The sequence below is a fragment of the Doryrhamphus excisus genome, chromosome 18 (genome assembly GCF_030265055.1).
Source record: "Doryrhamphus excisus isolate RoL2022-K1 chromosome 18, RoL_Dexc_1.0, whole genome shotgun sequence".
Taxonomy (NCBI): domain Eukaryota; kingdom Metazoa; phylum Chordata; class Actinopteri; order Syngnathiformes; family Syngnathidae; genus Doryrhamphus; species Doryrhamphus excisus.
In genome coordinates this window covers 13,298,011-13,317,594 of record NC_080483.1, presented here as the reverse complement: position 1 = coordinate 13,317,594, position 19,584 = coordinate 13,298,011, and the positions used below count along the sequence as shown (strand labels likewise).

General features: G+C 40.6%; 1 protein-coding gene across 1 annotated transcript; it reads right to left on the bottom strand.

Moving 5' to 3' along the window:
• Positions 1 to 624: 624 nt before the first annotated feature.
• On the bottom strand, positions 625 to 19,067 carry lrrc38b (leucine rich repeat containing 38b). The gene is made up of 2 exons (XM_058055489.1): positions 17,629 to 19,067; positions 625 to 6,148 (listed from the first exon to the last, which is right to left on the bottom strand). Exons 1-2 carry the CDS (start codon positions 18,260 to 18,262, stop codon positions 5,901 to 5,903), a joined length of 882 nt encoding a protein of 293 aa, XP_057911472.1. The 5' UTR covers positions 18,263 to 19,067; the 3' UTR covers positions 625 to 5,900.
• Positions 19,068 to 19,584: the final 517 nt, after the last annotated feature.

Sequence of the window (19,584 nt, the reverse complement as noted above, 5' to 3'; positions counted from 1 at the left end):
AGGTTAATTAGCGACTCCAAATTGTCCATAGGTAAGTGAGTGTGAATGGTTGTTTGTCTATATGTGCCCTGTGATTGACTGGACACGAGTCCAGGGTGCACCCCGCCTCTTGCCTGAAGACAGCTGGGATAGGCTCCAGCACCCCCGCAACCCTTGTGAGGATAAGCGGTAGAAAATGAATGAATGAATGTTATGTAGGGGGCTGCACGGTGGTAGAGTGGTTAGCGCACAGACCTCACAGCTAGGAGACCCAGGTTCAATTCCACCCTGGCACATCTCTTTGTGGCGTTTTTTCCAGATACTCCAGTTTCCTCCCACATTCCAAAAACATGCTAGGTTAATTAGCGACTCCAAATTGTCCATAGGTATGAATGTGAGTGTGAATGGTTGTTTGTCTATATGTGCCCTTTGATTGGCTGGACACCAGTCCAGGGTGTACTCTTGCTTGAAGACAGCTGGGATAGGCTCCAGCACCCCCGCGACCCTTGTGAGGAAAAGCGGTAGAAAATGAATGAATGAATGAATATTTGCAGGTCAATTCAGTGAATAAAACCTCAAATATTTTCTACCGGTTATTTTGGAATAATAATAATAATAAAAGATGCATAATAAACATACCCTTGACAAAGAAGAAAAAAATGTTTTTATTTTTTGTTTTAACCAAACAACAAAATACAGCTACACATACGATGTGTTTGACATTTTGAAATATGTTTATATGTGGTGACAGCGTCACAGTCGCCACAGTTTAATCTCAATTTGACTCTGACCAAACGTCACCTTGATTTAAGATCGGGCGTCCTCGTATTGCGTCTGACAAAGCCATATCGTGAAAGACAACCACCAGGAGTCGCCGCTTTCCGGGTTGACAATGTCAGAACTGACCCCGGTGGGGGCGGGGGGCCTGGCCTGTGAATAAACACTCCGTTCCAAAAGGTTTAATATAAAAATAGACATGAATCTAAGAGTTGAACAGTAGTTAACACAACAGTGCATGCTCTGATGTTCTGGTGTGTTTGTTAACCAAATGAGCAAGAGAAATGAAGCTGTCATGCCAACGTATGCTTCAAGCTAAGAGCTAATCAAACGTAAGAATCAATACTGCAACTACACAGTAGTTGGAAATGATAATATGTATAAAAAAACTCCTTCTTGGATTCTTCCACTGTAGAAAACAATCTCATGCCTCAACATATTGAATGATTGCACTTTGTTTGTGAGTTTGAACTATCAACTTTCATCATGGAACATGTGATCGAGCGTCCCGTATCCTAATGGCACCCTTAAATTCGACAAATACATAACCGCTTTTGATAGTTTTTCATTGTAATGTTAACAGAAATTGGAATGACAGACCCCAGGCTGAAATTGAAAGCAACGTTTTTAACATATAATCAAGGAGGCTTAGGGAAATGCCAGCTGTCAAAGATGCTAGTGCGGCTACTTCATTGTTTTGACAGTATTCTGCTAGCCACTGGCATTAGCATCATGTTTACTGATGCAGGGATTCTAACCAGTACTATTGAAAGTATAAATCATAAACAAACAGGAATTTCATCAAAGTAATAAAACTTTTATACATTAATTAGGCCTTTTGTTAGGTGTTTGAGTGTTGACAAAAAAGCAACATCAGTGCATGAATCTCACCGTTTTCCTCTGAAGCAATTAAAAATAGCTGTAAAGTCGCTGCCTCCATTGCTTGTCTTATTTCCAGTGTTGGGAGTAACAGTGTTATTGTTTTTCACTAATTGGTAATCGAATTAATCACTATTCCAAACTTCAAACACGTCGATCTTTCTGCACTGATATCTATCACTGATATTTTAATGTTTTTTTACAGGGGACCTATTATGCCTTTTCCACTTTTCTGACCTATAAATGTAGTTATGATGTTGTATTCTTGTGTTAAACGATGCCAAAGTTTCAGATAATGAGTTTTGTGTATTTGGAAAAAGTGAGCCCTGAAAAAATTTTGGGATAGCTCAAAACGCTCGGTTTCAAAAGGCGTGGTAAAACTGCCCCTTTGTGATGTCACAGATGTGAGAACTTCCTTATATGGGTCGTAGTTAGGAAGCACATTGGGCATGTGACCAATCACAGCGGAGTGGCCGTGGGTGGAATAAATAAAAACAGACCGTTTTGGCAGGAAACACAAATCAAAAGAAATATAGCTGGAATAGGTGCAGATTCTGGAAGATCTAAAAAGTTTTCTGTGTGGGTTATTGTGTGTCGCTGCTCTATAGGAGTCACAATTAGAAAGGGTTGAAAAATTGGTATAATAGGTCCCCTTTACTGCACGGCGGCCGTGTGGTTAGTGCGCAGACCTCACACCTAGGAGAACCGGTTCAGTTCCACTCTCGGCCATCTCTGTGTGGAGTTTGCATGTTCTTCCCATGCATGCGTGGGTTTTCTCCGGGTACTCCGGTTTCCTCCCACATTCCAAAAACATGCTAGGTTAATTGGCGACTCCAAATTGTCCATAGGTATGAATGTGAGTGTGAATGGTTGTTTGTCTATATGTGCCCTGTGATTGGCTCGCCACCAGTCCAGGGTGTACCCTGACTCTTGTCAGAAGACAGCTGGGATAGGCTCCAGCACCCCAACGACCCTCGTTAGGATAAGCGGTAGAAAATGAATGAATGAATGAAATGTCCCCTTTAAGTTATGCAATAATTACATTCATAAATGAGTAATTTTCTTATAGTTAACTTACTTTGAGGTAAGTAACCAGTAAATATAATTACTTTTTTGAAATTATATGTTTCATAGTTAGGAAGCACATTGGGCATGTGACCAATCACAGCAGAGTGGCCGTGGGTGGAATAAATAAAAACAGACCGTTTTGTCAGGAAACACAAATCAAGGGAAATACAGCTGGAATAGGTGCAGATTCTGGAATATCTAAAAAGTTTTCTGTGTGGGAAATTATGCAATTATTTAGCATGTTAAGAATGTTTAAGGCTCAAGGTTATTGGCTCTAATCAGACCAACATCATATGGGACAAATATGTGCTTGTCCGTCATTTCTGTCGTTTGCATTCCGGGGTCTGTCATTCTTTCCATTCCACGTCTCAGTTTCATCGAATTATTCATGCCTCACTAGAATATCAGCGGCAACATGCCTTAACAATAGCAGCGACACAAACACCAATCTTCCGGTACTGAGCATCCGCAAACCCCAAACAATAGAGGACTAATAAATAAAGAATGCAATTAGCACATTCAGGCCGCCTTAAATCAGAGCGTTCCGTACTGTTGCTCTGGTGTGTGATAAATGCTGCTCCCATATTTTTCTTAATTAAACCTTTCTTGTAACTTAAGTCATTAGCTTTACGGCGGGACCTCGGAAGAACTCTATTAAAGCACGACAAGAGACTCCCGTGATAATGGCGGTGATTTATTAAATGAGTGCTTATGGGGCTATTAAACGGACCCAAAGATGTATTTCATTATGATGTTTAATGTTCATATGATGGTGTCATTTAGTGTTGCCTTATGTTGAAAAGAACTTATACCTTCCTGATAATGACAAAACATCAAAATAATAATTCAATAAATAATCCACTTCCACTTCTCTTTGGCAGATGAGGACGGAATGGTGTAATTAGGGGTGTCACATCGTTAGATTCACCATTAAAGTGCGTTAATTGACACAATAGTTCTACGCAAGCTTTCTTTAATAATACCATATTTTGCCCTAATTGTGAGGATTATACGCAGAGCTAATTTATCTTTCTACACTAATGAAAGTAGAGTATATTCTCTCGATTCATATGATGCTTTTTTTTTGTGTGTGTGTTGGTGCACGTTACATGTGTGACTACATCGTATATATATAATATACCATGGAATCTGTCCTTTACACGTCCTTGAAACACATCGTGTAAATGACAAGATATGACGTCATAGGAGTTGAAATACTGAGGTCACCGTTCTGTATGACATCTTTCATGACATAATTCAGATAGTTAAAATGTCACAATCCGACTTTATGGTATTTGAAGGTTGTGTTCATACTTTTTGGTTCGGTTAAAAATAAAAAAATAAAAAAAACTTGTGGTGCTGTTGCTGTGCTTGTGGAGACAAATGGACCGTTGTTGCTTTCACACCATTTTTTCTAGTTTGATCCTCGGTTCATCAGGAGTGGACACAGCAAAGCAACTGTGGTGTGAAAGCAATCTGACCTCAGTCCGCTACAGCCTGCGTATGAGTGCATGTTTTATAGCTTACATTTGAAGTTTCAAAATATGTCACTCCAATTATGTCGTGACTAGGGGTGTAACGGTACATGTGTTCTATAGTCTATAATCTTTACAGTACAGTAACCAGTCCTAGGTCTTCCCTGAGCTTTCTACTGGTCAGATGTGCCCTGAACGCCTCCCCAGGGAGGAGTCCAGGAGGCATTCTGACCAGATGCCAGATTCTCGAGCCACCTCATTTGGCTCCTCTCAATAGCCACGTATACATGGACCCAAATATTCCAATTCCATTCGGTTTATTTGCTGAAACGAAAAGAATGTAACCTTTGTATACACCTCATTCCGAAAGAAAAGTGCCAATCCGAATGAATATATAATCGGATTCACAGGGGTGGAATATTCCTTTCCCCAATCCGATTGAGGTATCTTGTACCCGCTCAAACGGAAAGTTCTTCTTTGTTGTGTTTTTCTTCTTATGTTGTTTATTGGCGGTTGGCAAGCAGCTTTCGTGTGCATTACCGCAGTTTCTGGAACGGAATCTAAACACTTCTATACTTTATTCATAAGTCCATAAAATATATATCTATATAAAACATGTCCCGAGTTTAATTATAAAATATTAGCAAGAATTTTTGTCTTTATCCGGGTGCGTTCTTTCAGCGTATGTTCAGATATGACGTTCTTAGGTTTTAAAAATGGAGGCGAGCAATCGGCAGTGGACTGCTGCAGAAAGTTTGTTTTTGATCCAAACTAATTCCAAGACTGGACGAACGAAAAACTGTTATTCCAACGTGGAAGAAAAACCGGGGAAGTCGGTATCACGTGATGTTGATGTTTACGTTTTACTGCGAATGCCCCATTGACTATTCTGGTTGATTATAGCGAGATTGGAATATTCCTTTCCATGTATACTGTTTTTTTTTGGACAGGTCATTCGGAAAGAGAAAAACTCCTCATGTAAACGTGGCTAATGTCGAGGAGAAGTAGCCTCTTGAATGACTAAGTTTCTCACTCTTGCTACGAAGTAAGCTCATTTCGTCCACCTGTTTCCGTGTTCTTGCCCTTTTTTTGATCGCCACCTAAAGCTCCTGACCATGGTTGAGGGTAGGAACATAGATCGACCGGTAAATCGATCTATCCTTCCAGCTCAGCTCCATTTTCACCACAACAGAGTTCTCATCACTGTAGACGCTGCACCAATCCCTATGTCGATCATGTCCTCCATCCTTCCCTGGTGCTTGAACTTGAATACTCCTGACCTGGAGATGGTATCTATCTAATCTTTTTCTGAATACGTACCGTTACACCCCTACTTATGACATGTTTTTACTGGCCAAAACGTACATGTGATGAGAATATGGTACAGAGCTACAAGTGTGAACACAGTCGAAGTTCTCTGTTTTTCCCTGCATCTTCTACACAAAGTGCTACCCTAGTTATGTTGGAAGTGTGAGATCATGTCGAGTGGAGCCCACGACCGTGTAATCCCTCAGGAGGTACCTTTTCTTACCATAATTAGATGCCCGTGTGCAAAGAAAACCGCAACTGTACCAGGCTAGGATCCTTCCATAAAACAGTCCTTGGTGTTCACCAGGGAGGAAGCAGCATAAATCTGGCCCAGTGTCGCACACTTTGTCCCGTGGAGGTGTTGTCAAGGCTGGAAATAGTCGAATTAGACAAGCCCTTAAAAGTACATCCTTGTCACTCCTCGCTCTCCTCCTCGTCACCCTTGGAGCCTTTACTCCAGCGCTGGAAGCAGTGAACGGTGGAAGCCAGAAAGAAGCTGGTCATGATGGCCACCACGGACACCGAGATGCCAGAGAAAATGATGATGAGCAGGTCCGTTAGAGTCAGGCTGGCCTGGCACTCGCGGAAGCTGTCCTTGGAGAGCTGGGTCAGGGACACGCGGCGTCCGTCCATGGGCAGGGAGCACTCCATGCCTTCCACTCCTGGGCCGGGAGAGAAAATAAGATCAGACAGATTTGCCAGACATGCTAAAGCAGGCTTCCAGTGAGCGATGCCGGATTTCAACTTGTGCACAAATGCATTTGTGTGGCGTCCATGCAGAGGATTACATAATGTGCAAGGGCAAGCAGACAAGACTGAGGCTTATTGTTGTGCAATATGCCCTAAAATAAATGTCATCCAATATTTCAATTATTGCCACTAAAAGCTCTCTTTCATTATCATTCCAAAGATGCTGGAAAATAAAAAAAAATCCACTTGCATTGGAAATAAATGGAACAAAATGTAAACACATTCGGGAAGAATGAGGACGGGTGTCAAATTTATGAAATAAATATTCAATTCAAATACAGCACACCAACTGTTTTTTTATTCTATAGAGCATATTCTGCAGGGCAATGCAGAGAGAGTTGATTTAATACACTAAATGTCAAAGTGTTCACTTGCAGAGTTTGAATTCTTGGTGCGCAAGTTCAGCTCATCCACCTACGGCAGGACTAGTTTCACCGTAGCAACAGTAAGACAGAAGAGAGCACATGATACATAGATACATTTCTATAGATACTACCTACCATAGATACATTTTCATCATTTTGTGTTCAGTAAACAATTTCATAATAGTGCACCTCATAAACTAGTCGAGTACCCAACAAAGCATCCACGCATTACAGTCAATAGAATTCAATAATTAAAAAAAAATCAATATTTTAGTTGATAGAGCATAGATAACCATTTAATGTCTTTTTATCAATATTAGAACCCTATAAATATCAAATAACACCCCTATAGTCACCTTTACATACTACATCCACGCATTACAGTCAATAAAATTCAGTAATTCAAAAATCTATATTTTGGTTGATAGAGTACAGATAACCGTTTAATGACTTTCTACCATTATTAGAGCCCTATAAATATGAAATAACACCCCTATAGTCACCTTTACTTACTACATCCACGCATTACAGTCAATAGAATTCAATAATTTAAAAAAATCTATATTTTAGTTCAGCATAGATAACCATTTAATGACTTTTTACCATTATTAGAGCCCTATAAATATGACATAACACCCCTATAGTCACCTTTACTTACTACATCCACGCATTACAGTCAATAGCATTCAATAATTTAAAAAATCAATATTTTAGTTGATAGAGCATAGATAACCATTATTAGAGCCCTATAAATATGAAATAACACCCCTATAGTCACCTTTACTTACAACATCCACGCATTACAGTCAATAGAATTCAATAATTTTTAAAAAATCTATATTTTAGTTCATAGAGCATAGATAACCATTTAATGACTTTCTACCATTATTAGAGCCCTATAAATATGAAATAACACCCCTATAGTCACCTTTACTACTACATTCTTTGTTTACACCACATGCGCAACAGGATCACTGCAGGGACATAAGATACATCCACCGCTTTAATAATATGGGACCAAGCTAAATAGTTACTTACTAACTTATTCTTCACTTAAGAAGGTTTTTCAAACAGAGTGAGGAACAAGGACTGTGTAAGAAGCCAAAAATGTACCACTTCCACACATAATGCGAGGATATATTTTTTTCACTATGTCATGTCGGACATGCCAGAGTTAACTCCATGCAATATGAACATAATATCTCATCTATAGACAGATTGCAGCCAGATAATTTTATTATGTATATTTTATGTTTATTATGTGTTTATTAAATGTTATGCGTGTGTGTTGTCTATTTGTTCATAGAGTGCATACAGAATGATGAACATGTCTCCTTCTTTCGCCTCTAAAGCACTAGTCCATGCGCTATGAGGTGTTTAAGTCCATTGTGTATTTGAGTGATCTGTGCTTTTTCAATTTTGGATGGCTGCAAAAAAAAAGTTACAAGTGCCAGAACTTTGTCAAAAAAGTTGAAAATAAATCTCTGTCTCCTCCACTCATCTCTGTGATTTTTTAGTCTTCAATAAAGGTAAATTCATCCATTTTCTGTAGCCAAATAAAGGGAAAATTTATGTTAAATGTTCATTTATTCACTTCATTTTTAATTGGCTTTGTTTTTTGCATGTAAAACTAGAAGTATTTATATAAAATGTGTTTTATATTGATATATAGTGTTTGGATGTCTGAACGGGATCAGTTGAATTTATATTTATGAGGAAAACTGATTCGGTTTTTGCATGTTTTGGTTTTCGTCTGGCCTTTTGGAATGTAGTAATGACAAAAAACGAGGTTCCACCGCGCCTTCCTTTAGAAGTTATACTGTAGTAATAATGTTTGGTGGAATGTGGAACCGAACATTGCTTTTTTTATTACTTCTGAGCAAAAACAAAAATGTGACACTCCATTTTCATTGTAGACCACAAACAGAGCCTCCCGATTCTGGATCAGCAATGAGATCCGATGAGTCAGAGCAAAATAGACAAAAAAGCCAATGCCAGGAAGACAGAGCACACTGAATAATACTCAATAGTCAAACATAAACATGGGGAAATCTATGAAAAGAGACAATTAAAAAGGCTAGAGGCAATATTAATTACACTATTACCGGTTACACTGACCAGTGACAATTATGCTGCTATTTTGGCTGGCTGTGTTTTAAAGACTATTATTCTCAGACGTGTTGCGTAATCACAATATGGCACGCAATTTCCACACAGCAGGTCCTTTTACACTTTGACTCAGCGGAGCTTTTAGTGAGATTATTGTGAGTAAAACGTGGCCAGGCATGGTCTCTCGTGAATTGATGAATTAAATGAGCAATCCGTCTATTTTTTGATACCACTTGTCCTTATTTGGGTCACAGTTAAGCTAGCGCCTATCGCAGCTGATTTTGGGAAAGAGGCAGGGTACTTACAGAGCACGTATACATATATATATATATATATATATATATATATATATATATATATATATATATATATATATATATATATATATACACACTCATATTAACACTTTTAATATTTATTTAATATTTAGTATCTCCAGTTATGCTAACACACATATTTTGGGCGTGGCTGTAGGCGCCATTCGCTTTGTGCCCTCCCCCAGAAAGCGTTAAGAGTTGGTGATGTCCATATCTGGTAGTCCCGCAAAGTGTTTCCAAAGTGTTTAATTAGGAAGTACTTTGGACGTGTAAGCAATCACAGCGGAGTGGGCGCACCCGGAGGCGCACAGTAGTATTCATAGTAGTATTGCAACCTATTAATCTCAGCCAAATTGTTGTACATACACCACATGTTTGTATAGTTTCTTAAACCAGCTCATATCCATTCCATAATATCACTATATTGACAGTTACTATGGTAACCATTATGTCATTGTATGGTCATATCACCTCGTACTTCCTTACAAGGTACATTATTTAAAAAAAAAACAAAAAAAACCTTAAACTATATTATGGAAAGCAGGAAGTGAACAAATGTAACAGTTACTGATTGTAAAAGTACCAGATGGAGGGGTAGGATTTAATAAGCTTTGCTTCTTCCTACTCCTTTTGGACATGTGGAACTGTGAACTGATTATGTGATGCATTCAATTGTAATCTGATGCATGTTCAAATGAAATTAAACCATTACCATTACCATAATTTTCACTACTAATATGCTAAAAGTTGTTATTGTTGTGCATGCATTCAAACATAGAATAGATCGTCAGGTAGAGCTAAAGTTTTCCCAATACAAATAAAGTTGATTGAATGTATTGTGCATCCCAATACAGTCGCGTCCGTGGCGCTTTAACAGCAAAAGTTGGATGACTGTATCAAGGAAAAAAAAATGATGGGATTAAAGCGCGTACTAGCATGCGAGCTAATGGTATGATTTTGCACCAATCATTGCCTCTCACGCATGCCAGGCAACACGGACACCCGTGTTACATTCCCATCACGGACGGTTGATGGATTACATTTGGGATTACATTCAGCCGTGGGGTTGGGCGAAGTGCTGCGGTGTGATTGATCTATCTTGTTGTGGCAGATCGCTATCAGAGTCGTATATATTCCAGCCCTCCTTTAACGACACTGTAGATATTATAGCGAGCGCGGGAAAAAAAAAATTGTTGAATTTTTCAGACGCCCATCATGTCTGTACAAGAGAAAAACACGCTAATGACTTAAACAACCTTCAATATCAAGTAATTCAATAATTCAGGTGTGATAAAGCAATAAAAAATTTAATATAACACAGTAGGGCGGGGGGTATGCAGGCAGCGTGCGGAATGCCGAATGACGAGCATTAGTGAAACAGTGCAGTCGAGGGTGAATCACTCAGGAGGGGATTCCTTCTGCATGGAGAGCCAATCACATCACATTTCATCAGCGCTCCTCGTGGCCTTTGGACGGCCGCTCGTCGTCGCACCAAGTAGCATTTTGCTATTGTGTGCTATTGTGTTTGCCGGCTTTTGGCTTTTCACCTTTAACATCTGCGGATTAGCCACTCGGCTTTTGTGCCCGATGCCGTGCCCACCTAAGCCTGCCAACGCCATCACCATCTCACAGCTCGACTTTAAATAAACATGAAATTAGGCCAGGATACGACGAAGCTGCCAGTTAATGAAACAGATCTTTTTGTCATTACATACCCACAAGGGCACGCCTTCCTATTTATATCTATTTATCGCAACTCGATACTGATCACTGGTCCTGCCACAAAACTGCTACTTTGTGGTGAAGCTGCTCCTAGTGTCCTCCATGGGAGCTGCCCCGCCGTTCCCCGCAGGCAAGATCCAGTTCCAATTACCCCGGCCAATGCACCCAAAGAACTGTGTCACCCTGAATTATACATAGCCTTTGTTCTTCCTTAACCCGCCGGCACACAAGACAGCACTGGATCATGTTTACACTCATCCTTTAATTAAACATTCATCTACCTGATTACAAAATGCACTAACGTACCCATAAAAAGCAATAGAGGTGCTGCAAATAAAATGACCTCCACATTCATAGATGCCGTGTTTCAATTAGTCGCAGGGTGTGTGTGGTACACAACTCCACAAATGAATGCCTTTCCCTGAATAGACATCTTTTTCTTTCACCTTGGGAAGCAATACCAGATTAGGTATTCTGTAATGTATTATATTTTACTGTAATTCCCCATAGACACACTAGGGAGCACATTTATAGCAGCAATGATGACCTCATGTCTTATTTGTGTCTTAAATGTCTTATTAGTAAGTCTATAATACAAGTGTAAAGGTGCTATGGGAGTCTTAGCTCATGTCTAAGGGGCTCTGGTAATGTTCGAAACCATATGTCGAAGGTTGTAAACAGGCTTAATATGCTGTAACTATAAAAAATATTCTATTTATAAATATGAAATCCTACTTTGCGGAAATTTAATGATTAAGAGTTGGGTGTGGAATTAAATTACCATAATAAAGAAGGGATTACTGTACTTGTTAAACAATGACCATGTAGTCAAAGACGGCTACACTTTACTTTTACTTTATTTTACTTTTCTTTAATTTTCTCATGCACTCCAAATCATTATTAAAGTTAAAGAAAACAACTTTAGGTAGTTCCATTTCTAATTTTGCAAAGCACAATTATTGATTATTATTCATTCATTAGTCAAAGACGGCTACACTTTACTTTTACTTTATTTTACTTTTCTTTAATTTTCTCATGCACTCCAAATGATTATTAAAGTTAAAGAAATCAACTTTAGGTTGTTCCATCTCTAATTTTGCAAAGCGTAATTATTGATTATTATTCATTCATTAGTCAAAGACGGCTACACTTTACTTTTACTTTATTTTACTTTTCTTTAATTTTCTCATGCACTCCAAATGATTATTAAAGTTAAAGAAAACAACTTTAGGTAGTTACATCTCTAATTTTGCAAATCATAATTATTATTATTTAGTCATTCATTCATTTTCTACTGCTTATCCTCACAAGGGTCACGGGTATGCTGGAGCCTATCCCAGCTGTCTTCGGGCGAGAGGCGGGGTACACCCTGGACTGGTGACCAGCCAATCACAGGGCACATATAGACAAACAACCATTCACACTCACATTCATACCTATGGACAATTTGGAGTCGCCAATTAACCTAGCATGTTTTTGGAATGTGGGAGGAAACCGGAGTACCCAGAGAAAACCCACGCATGCACGGGGAGAACATGCAAACTCCACACAGAGATGGCCGAGGGTGGAATTGAACCCTGGTCTCCTAGCTGTGAGGTCTGCGTGCTAACCACTTGACCTATTGATTATTATTGCAAAGAAAAATACATGTAAATATTCCACAACGGTAAATAAAGGACGTGAATTTCCCCCCAAAGCCCTCCATTTTTTAGCTTGTGCCATCAAACTGACTGGCAGTAATCAAACATACGCAAACAGACAAGTGTGCTACGCGCTGACTCGCCAGGAATCACGGGGGAAATCAAGACATGAGAAATGAAATGGGAATTGGCTTTGCAGCATGGGGATCTTTGCATTATGCAGGCCAACGCTGAAGATCTCAGGACTTCAAAAATAGCAGCTTGTCCGAATATAAGAGTCTTTCCGTAGCGCTTACACTTGACCTGTCTTTTAGTCTTTCATGGGTCTTATACTTTGTGTTCTACTTAAACTGCCTAGCAACAGCATCATGGGTTCCAATCTGTATGTTCTACATTACCGACTAATAATTCTGTTCCACATTAGCATCGTAGCAACAGTTGACCTTTATGTTCTACATTAGCCAGTTGGCAAACACCAACTTAACACATTCATAAGCCTGTGATTGGTTCCAGCATCTGTACCTCTGGGACTACACCGGTGTAGACGCAGCGCATCCATACACACACACACATAAGATATAGAAGCACTTTGCGTCATGTTGTGTAATTGAGTTTCTCACTCTCTGATGAATGAAACATTAGCTGCCCACGTCGAGGACGCTTGGCTTGAGCTGACGACGTACAGTACGCTGAAAATCTCATCATGTCAACCTCATTCACTAATGAGTGTCCCATCTGTGATTGGGTTTCCACTTCCAATAGCACACATTAGAGAATAGGTCAACACGTTTTGCTATGATTGACAGCCTCCTGTCATTTGGGTAATTGGGTCTGGCAGAGGGATACCCGAGAGTTTGCACCAGCAGCACCATAATCCTGCCTTCTGCCTGGAAGTGTGTGTTTGTATCAGTAATCTTGATGCCATAAGATGCTGTAAGTGCATAAAATGTTGTTTGCAGTGAAATGAAAAAAAAATTAAAAATTAAAAAAAAAAAAATTAATAAAAAAAAATAAAAAAAAATTTATTGACACTGGGGCTGCAATGATTATTCGGATAATTTGAATATGTTGATTTAAAAAAATTAGTCAGGGATTTTTTTTTCATGTTTCAAAGAATTGCTTATGTCACCAATGCGGAAAAAGATAACGTGCCAAGTGCCAAGATAACGAAAGAGAAGGAAAAGTAAATATAAACAGCAATTTGAACAGTTTTTATTAGTACTATTATTATTGCATGATTAGTGAGTGACTAGTGGTGTTATTGGCTTTAGTTTTTGTTGTGTTACCTTCATTTTGTCTGTTATTCTTTTGAAATAATAGTCTCCGTTTGTTGTATCTTTAATGGTTGCTAACCCCTGAACTGAACTAATGAATGATCTTTTACCAACGAGACTCGGGAATCTCAACCTCTAAAAAAAGTATTGTTTTGTTTCATTTTTCCCTCTAAAATTAGGATTTAATAAGCTTTGCTTCTTCCTACTCCTTTTGGACATGTGGAACTGTGAACTGATTATGTGATGCATTCAATTGTAATCTGATGCATGTTCAAATGAAATTAAACCATTACCATTACCAAAAACCCTACTTGCACTCAACAACTTAAGTAAAAGCTATGGTTTTCTGTTCGTTAAATCATTGATTTTTACTGACAGTTTAGTTGTTAAAATACCAAAAGATAAATCTTGTCACATTTTGTCACACCACTACTCAACACACATCCATTATTGCCATTTTGCTTACAGTCGACCATGGTGGTGGGGCTTTTACGGTTTGGGGTAGCTCGAGTGCTGCCGGCACTTAGAAGGTGCAGTTCATTCAGGGGAAAACGTACTGTGACATTGTGAAGCAGAGCATGATCCCCCCCCCCCCCCCCCTCTCCCCCCCCCCCCCCCCCATTGGAAAACTGGGCCACATAGTACATAAATATCATATGTATCGGTTCACCCATCTAAATTATTTGTATCTGTATCTGTACTGGGAGGGGCATCAACAGGAAGTGGGTGTGGTTTAGCTGGAAATGTGTGAGACTTAAATTTTAAGTCTGAAATTGCCTTGTGGATTGATCAGAAGTTGCTATATGTATTGTTTATTATCTAATTATATGTGTACTGTGTATGTGTGTAAGTGATCCTTGAGACGTTATTCTTGAATTATTTTTAATGAGATGTGTGAAGTTGGTGATTCATGCAAACATGGCAATAAACATAATAATAATCTGTCAGTCTTCTTGACTGTATTTTGTGGAAATTACCATGATAAAGAAGGGATTACTGTACTTAAACAACGGCCATGTATGTAGTCAAAGACGGCTGCACTTTACTTTTACTTTTCTTTACTTTTCTTTAATTTTCTAATGAGCTCCAAATCATTATTAAAGTTAAAGAAACCAACTTTAGTTAGTTCCATGTCTAATTACAAAGCATTATTATTGATTATTACAGTCTTGCTGACTGTATTTTCCTCAAAAGCACAGTGTTCAGTACTACAAGTAGTTTTCCAACTGACTTTATATCGCCAGCCAAACCATCTGAAGCAAGCAGACGGAAAAAATAAAAAAACAGCGTCATTGACTGTTGCATGATTGTGCCAACTGTCTTGAAAAAATGCAAAATGAAACAAGTTTAAGATTGCAAGGTGCAGAATGCTGCATGCCAAACATGTGCTACTGTGCAAGTGTACCTAATGTTGCGGCCAGTCAATGCAGGTTACTGAAAATTGATGACAAAATGTACTCGTTTTATACTCGTATCTGGCAAAAATGTACTATTCAGCTAATCCCTAGTAAATATTCGCATTTTGGACACAATTTGGACATATATACTGCGATACAGTACAAGCTGCACTCTGACTACTCTAAAGTATATCCAAATAGTATTATCCCTTTATATCCTGTCATCCATTCTAACAACACAATGCAGATTTGAGCAAAGAAGACTCTACTGTGAACACAACTCAACACTTACACCCAAACAACATTGGAACGCTAGCAGATAGAAGTACGCCCACTCGGCAGTAGCACCCACGTGAACACCACACCACATCCTAATTTCTTAGATTAAGACCAAATTTGTGACATATACTGAAATGTAAATATGATAACAGCATAAAATATTATCATTGTGGCGCTGCAACTTCGGTTGTGTTTATTTTTACCTCGTTGGCTCCCACGTGCTGCCTCGCTCGCACTGAAATGATAACTAAAAGATAGTAACTTTGTATCTATAAGCCTCGCTCTGAATGACTTGTGCATGCATCGTGTGATGGGATGCATCATCTGCTTTGAGCTGAGTGACAGCAGATTCTAAAGAAGCTCGTTTTGTGCTCGAACTAGGACAAACATTACAAACCCTTTGGCTGTTGGAGGCCGATCTTCTCCTGTAAGCAGCTCAACTGTGCAGCTCAACAATACAACTGCGAGTCTGTTCTGCTGTGTTGTTACTCAGATGCACGCACACACACACACACACACACACACACACACACACGCATATCTTCTGCTCTGTTATCTAACACAAAGTCAGAAGGCCTAAATTTCACATGACAAAATGTCTACCCAATGCCCGGCATTATGTAAAGAAAGGCTGCAATTTGAACGGATTGGACAACCATGCAGAATACATAATACTGCAGGGTTTCTAAAAATCCAAACTAAACCACTTCAACTACTTGCAATAATGTATTTTATTATATAAATAAAAGCTGACCATGCTGGATAAAAGTCTGTGGAATCACCACAACTATTTAAAAAATCTGCAAAATCACCCATGAAAAATATTCTTTAATAAAAATATCAAAAAATGTCCTGCATTAGACAAAATGTAAATTGCCGAATCGGATGATCACGCTGGATATAGTCTGGTTGAACATCAACTAAACCAACTAAAGTACAACGGTATTTTTCCATATACGTACACTACCAGTTATTCATTCATTCATTTTCTACCGCTTATCCTCACAAGGGTCACAGGGGCTGCTGGAGCCTATCCCAGCTGTCTTCGGGCGAGAGGCTGGGCGACACCCTGGACTGGTCACCAACCAATCACAGGGCACATATAGACAAACAACCATTCACACTCACATTCATACCTATGGACAATTTGGAGTCACCAATTAACCTAGCATGTTTTTGGAATGTGGGAGGAAACCGGAGTACCCGGAGATAAACCACGCATGCACGGGGAGAACATGCACTTCACCACTTAACCTTGTACTATTTCAGCTATTGATTGGACTTGAATTTCAACTATAACTAAGACTTTTGGCTGTTAGTATATAAATATATGTATTAGTTCATACAGTCTTAGTAAATACTGCGAACTGATCAATGAAATGACCATGTAGGATATAAAATAAATGTATGATGGTTCTTTAGAGCAAACCAAACAATATTCTTCAAAATTGCCCCAAAATGTTCAGGAAAAGCTGGGACCAGATTGATTTTAATGGATTCTTAGAAGTAAAACAGAACCACAACAACAATTCATTGATTCATTTTCTACCGCTTATCCTCACAAGGGTCATGGGGGGTGCTGGAGCCTATCCCAGCTGTCTTCGGGCGAGAGGCGGTAGGTACACCCTGGACTGGTCGCCAGCCAATCACAGGGCACATATAGACAAACAACCATTCACACTCACATTCATACCTATGGACAATTTGGAGTCGCCAATTAACCTAGCATGTTTTTGGAATGTGGGAGGAAGCCGGAGTACCCGGAGAAAACCCACGCATGCACGGGGAGAACATGCAAACTCCACATAGAGATGGCCGAGGGTGGAATTGAACCCTTGTCTCCTAGCTGTGAGGTCTGCGCATTAACCACTTGACCGCCTTGCACACCCACAAGAACGATATTCTTGTAAAATATGCACCAAATGATGTGAATATATATATGTATGTATATATATGTATATATAAGTCTCTCCCAACTGTCCAACATTACAAGAAGAAAAATAGAAATTGACTAACTGTGAGAGCATAAGAAGAATCAGAAAAACAACATATTTGCTATTATAGTGCTTGCATTGAAATGAAACAACAAGAGATATTGTGTCATATTACACACTGTCTCTAACATTGGAGGCTATGGGGGTGGAGGAAGAAAGAGACAAAATTAGAACACGGGTGCGGGAGGGAGGGTGGGGGTTCCCTCTCCTACAGAGGAAACATAAATAGACGTGATTTGCCACGACACTGGTGTATGTTGCACAAACATGGAAAAGCCGTCCTGGGTTTGCTTACCATTGGGAAGCTTGTGACTGTTCTCCATGAGCCACGCAAACAGGTTGGCAAAGTTGCAGTTGCACACCCAGGGGTTGCCCTCCAGCCTCACCACCCGCAAAGAAGGCAGCTGACTTAGCGCCCCCACCTTGAGGGTAGACAGTGCGTTGCGCTCCAGTTCCAGCTCCCGGAGTGAGGTGAGACCCAGGAAAGCATCCTCGTTCACCATGCTCAGATAGGGATTGTTGCCAAGACGTAGCTTGATCAGGCTACGGGACTCCCCAAACGTTCCCTTGGGGATTTCTGTCAAGTTGTTACTGCCAAGGTCCAGGAAGACCAGCCTGGAGGAGGTGCTGAGTGTCCCCGGTTCAATGTATGAGAGGGTGTTGTTCCGGAGGTCAAGGTAGACCAGGTCACTATACAGAACCAAGAAGTCGGATGGGATGCGGGGTATCCAGTTGTCAGCCAATAGGAGCCTGCGCACGTCCAGGGGGATCTCATTGGGAAGGTGGGTCAGACCCCGGCCACTGCAGTCCACCGTGTGGGGGTCCGGGCACAAACACGTCGCTGGGCAGTTCTCCCCCCGGGTCCAGAAGACAGAGGTCAGCACCATAAGGATAGGCTGGAGCCAGGAGACACATGGCAACATCGTCATGGGGGTGAAATGAGTTTGGGGAGGGGGGCCTGAAGAGGGCACAGAGGAGAGGGGGACGATGAAAACAAGAGGGTCAGAGGGCAGGAAATCGGGAAGAGGGCGGGGCAAGGGCGAGTGAAAGGGGGATCAACCCCAGTGATGGAAAATGTTTGTCTGTAGGAAATATCGAGGGGCTCAAGAGGCGACGGCGGAGCAGCGAGGAGGTCCAGGAGATCATTTAGGCGGCACAAGACTGCTTCTGGGGGTCTTAAGGGATGTGAATACGGTCAAGCAGGCAGAGGTAAAGACAAGGGAAGGTTGAGGTTTTGGAGGAAAGAGGAGGTTAAGGGGGGTCCTTGATCCGCCACGCTACCCCACAGTGGGTCCGGCAGCGGTCACTAAGAAGGTCTGGCACAGCGGTTGTTCGGAGCTGGGATTCAAGCATGACAAGCCGCCGAGTCCCTCCATTAGTCCATCAGTGAGCGGCAAAAGCCTTTGTAAGGAGAGAGAGAATCCCGTGGAACATCGCTCAAGCGTGCCGTAAGGTTATCCCCCCTCCCCACCCCCACCTTTTATTATTGTTATTATTTTGTTATTCCCTGGCACAGCTCCCAGTGTCCTGCTCCTGCTGCTGCCGCCGCTGCAAAAAAAACCCAAAAGACAACCCAGCTGTCCTCTTTGTCCTCGTTCAAAAGTGGGAATTAGCACTGAGGAGAATGCATGGAGCGTCTGAGCGGGAGCATGATGCATGCAGATGGCCGCTCCGAGGCGCTCCGACGTCTGCCTCTGACTGTGGCACGACTCAGCTTGCAGCCTCAAACAATCCCATCCTCCCTCCTCCTCCTCCTCCTCCACTCATCTCCGAGGAGGCGTGTCCCGGCCACGCTGTCAACACGTGATGTCACTTCCTGTGGTGTGACGAAATAACCATCGTCTGCTGGATGTGCCAAAGAGAGGGAACAGGTGCCATTTTGTTGACCTCTAGTGTTGATGCCCCCTTTCAACTGAATCGCCAGTTTTTGGAATCTCCTTTCACATCTGGATACAAAAAATGCTTATTTGAATTGCTTCTAGGAAGGGAAAACTTTCATAGGTAAATAATAAATCTGACAATATATATAAAAAATAGTCATACTAATAATACATTGTATTTGTATAGCGCTTTTCAAGGTACTATATATAGATACTATATAGATAAAAAGAGTAAAAAAGCACATTAAAATACAACATTCAGAGCTAAAAACAAGGCACAGGAAAATTCCAGAATTGTCTCCCCAGCTTCGGAGCTTGGTCCTACAGGGAAGTGCCAGTCGGAGTCTGACGAGCGAAGGGCACGTGAGGGG

Bases quoted from the DNA above. Each gene is read 5' to 3' on its own strand.
- lrrc38b (XM_058055489.1), bottom strand. From the start codon at position 18,262: ATGACGATGTTGCCATGTGTCTCCTGGCTCCAGCCTATCCTTATGGTG. The intron at 6,149-17,628 runs GTAAGCAAACCC...CTCCCGGCCCAG, and splicing joins CAGTCACAAGCTTCCCAATG to GAGTGGAAGGCATGGAGTGC.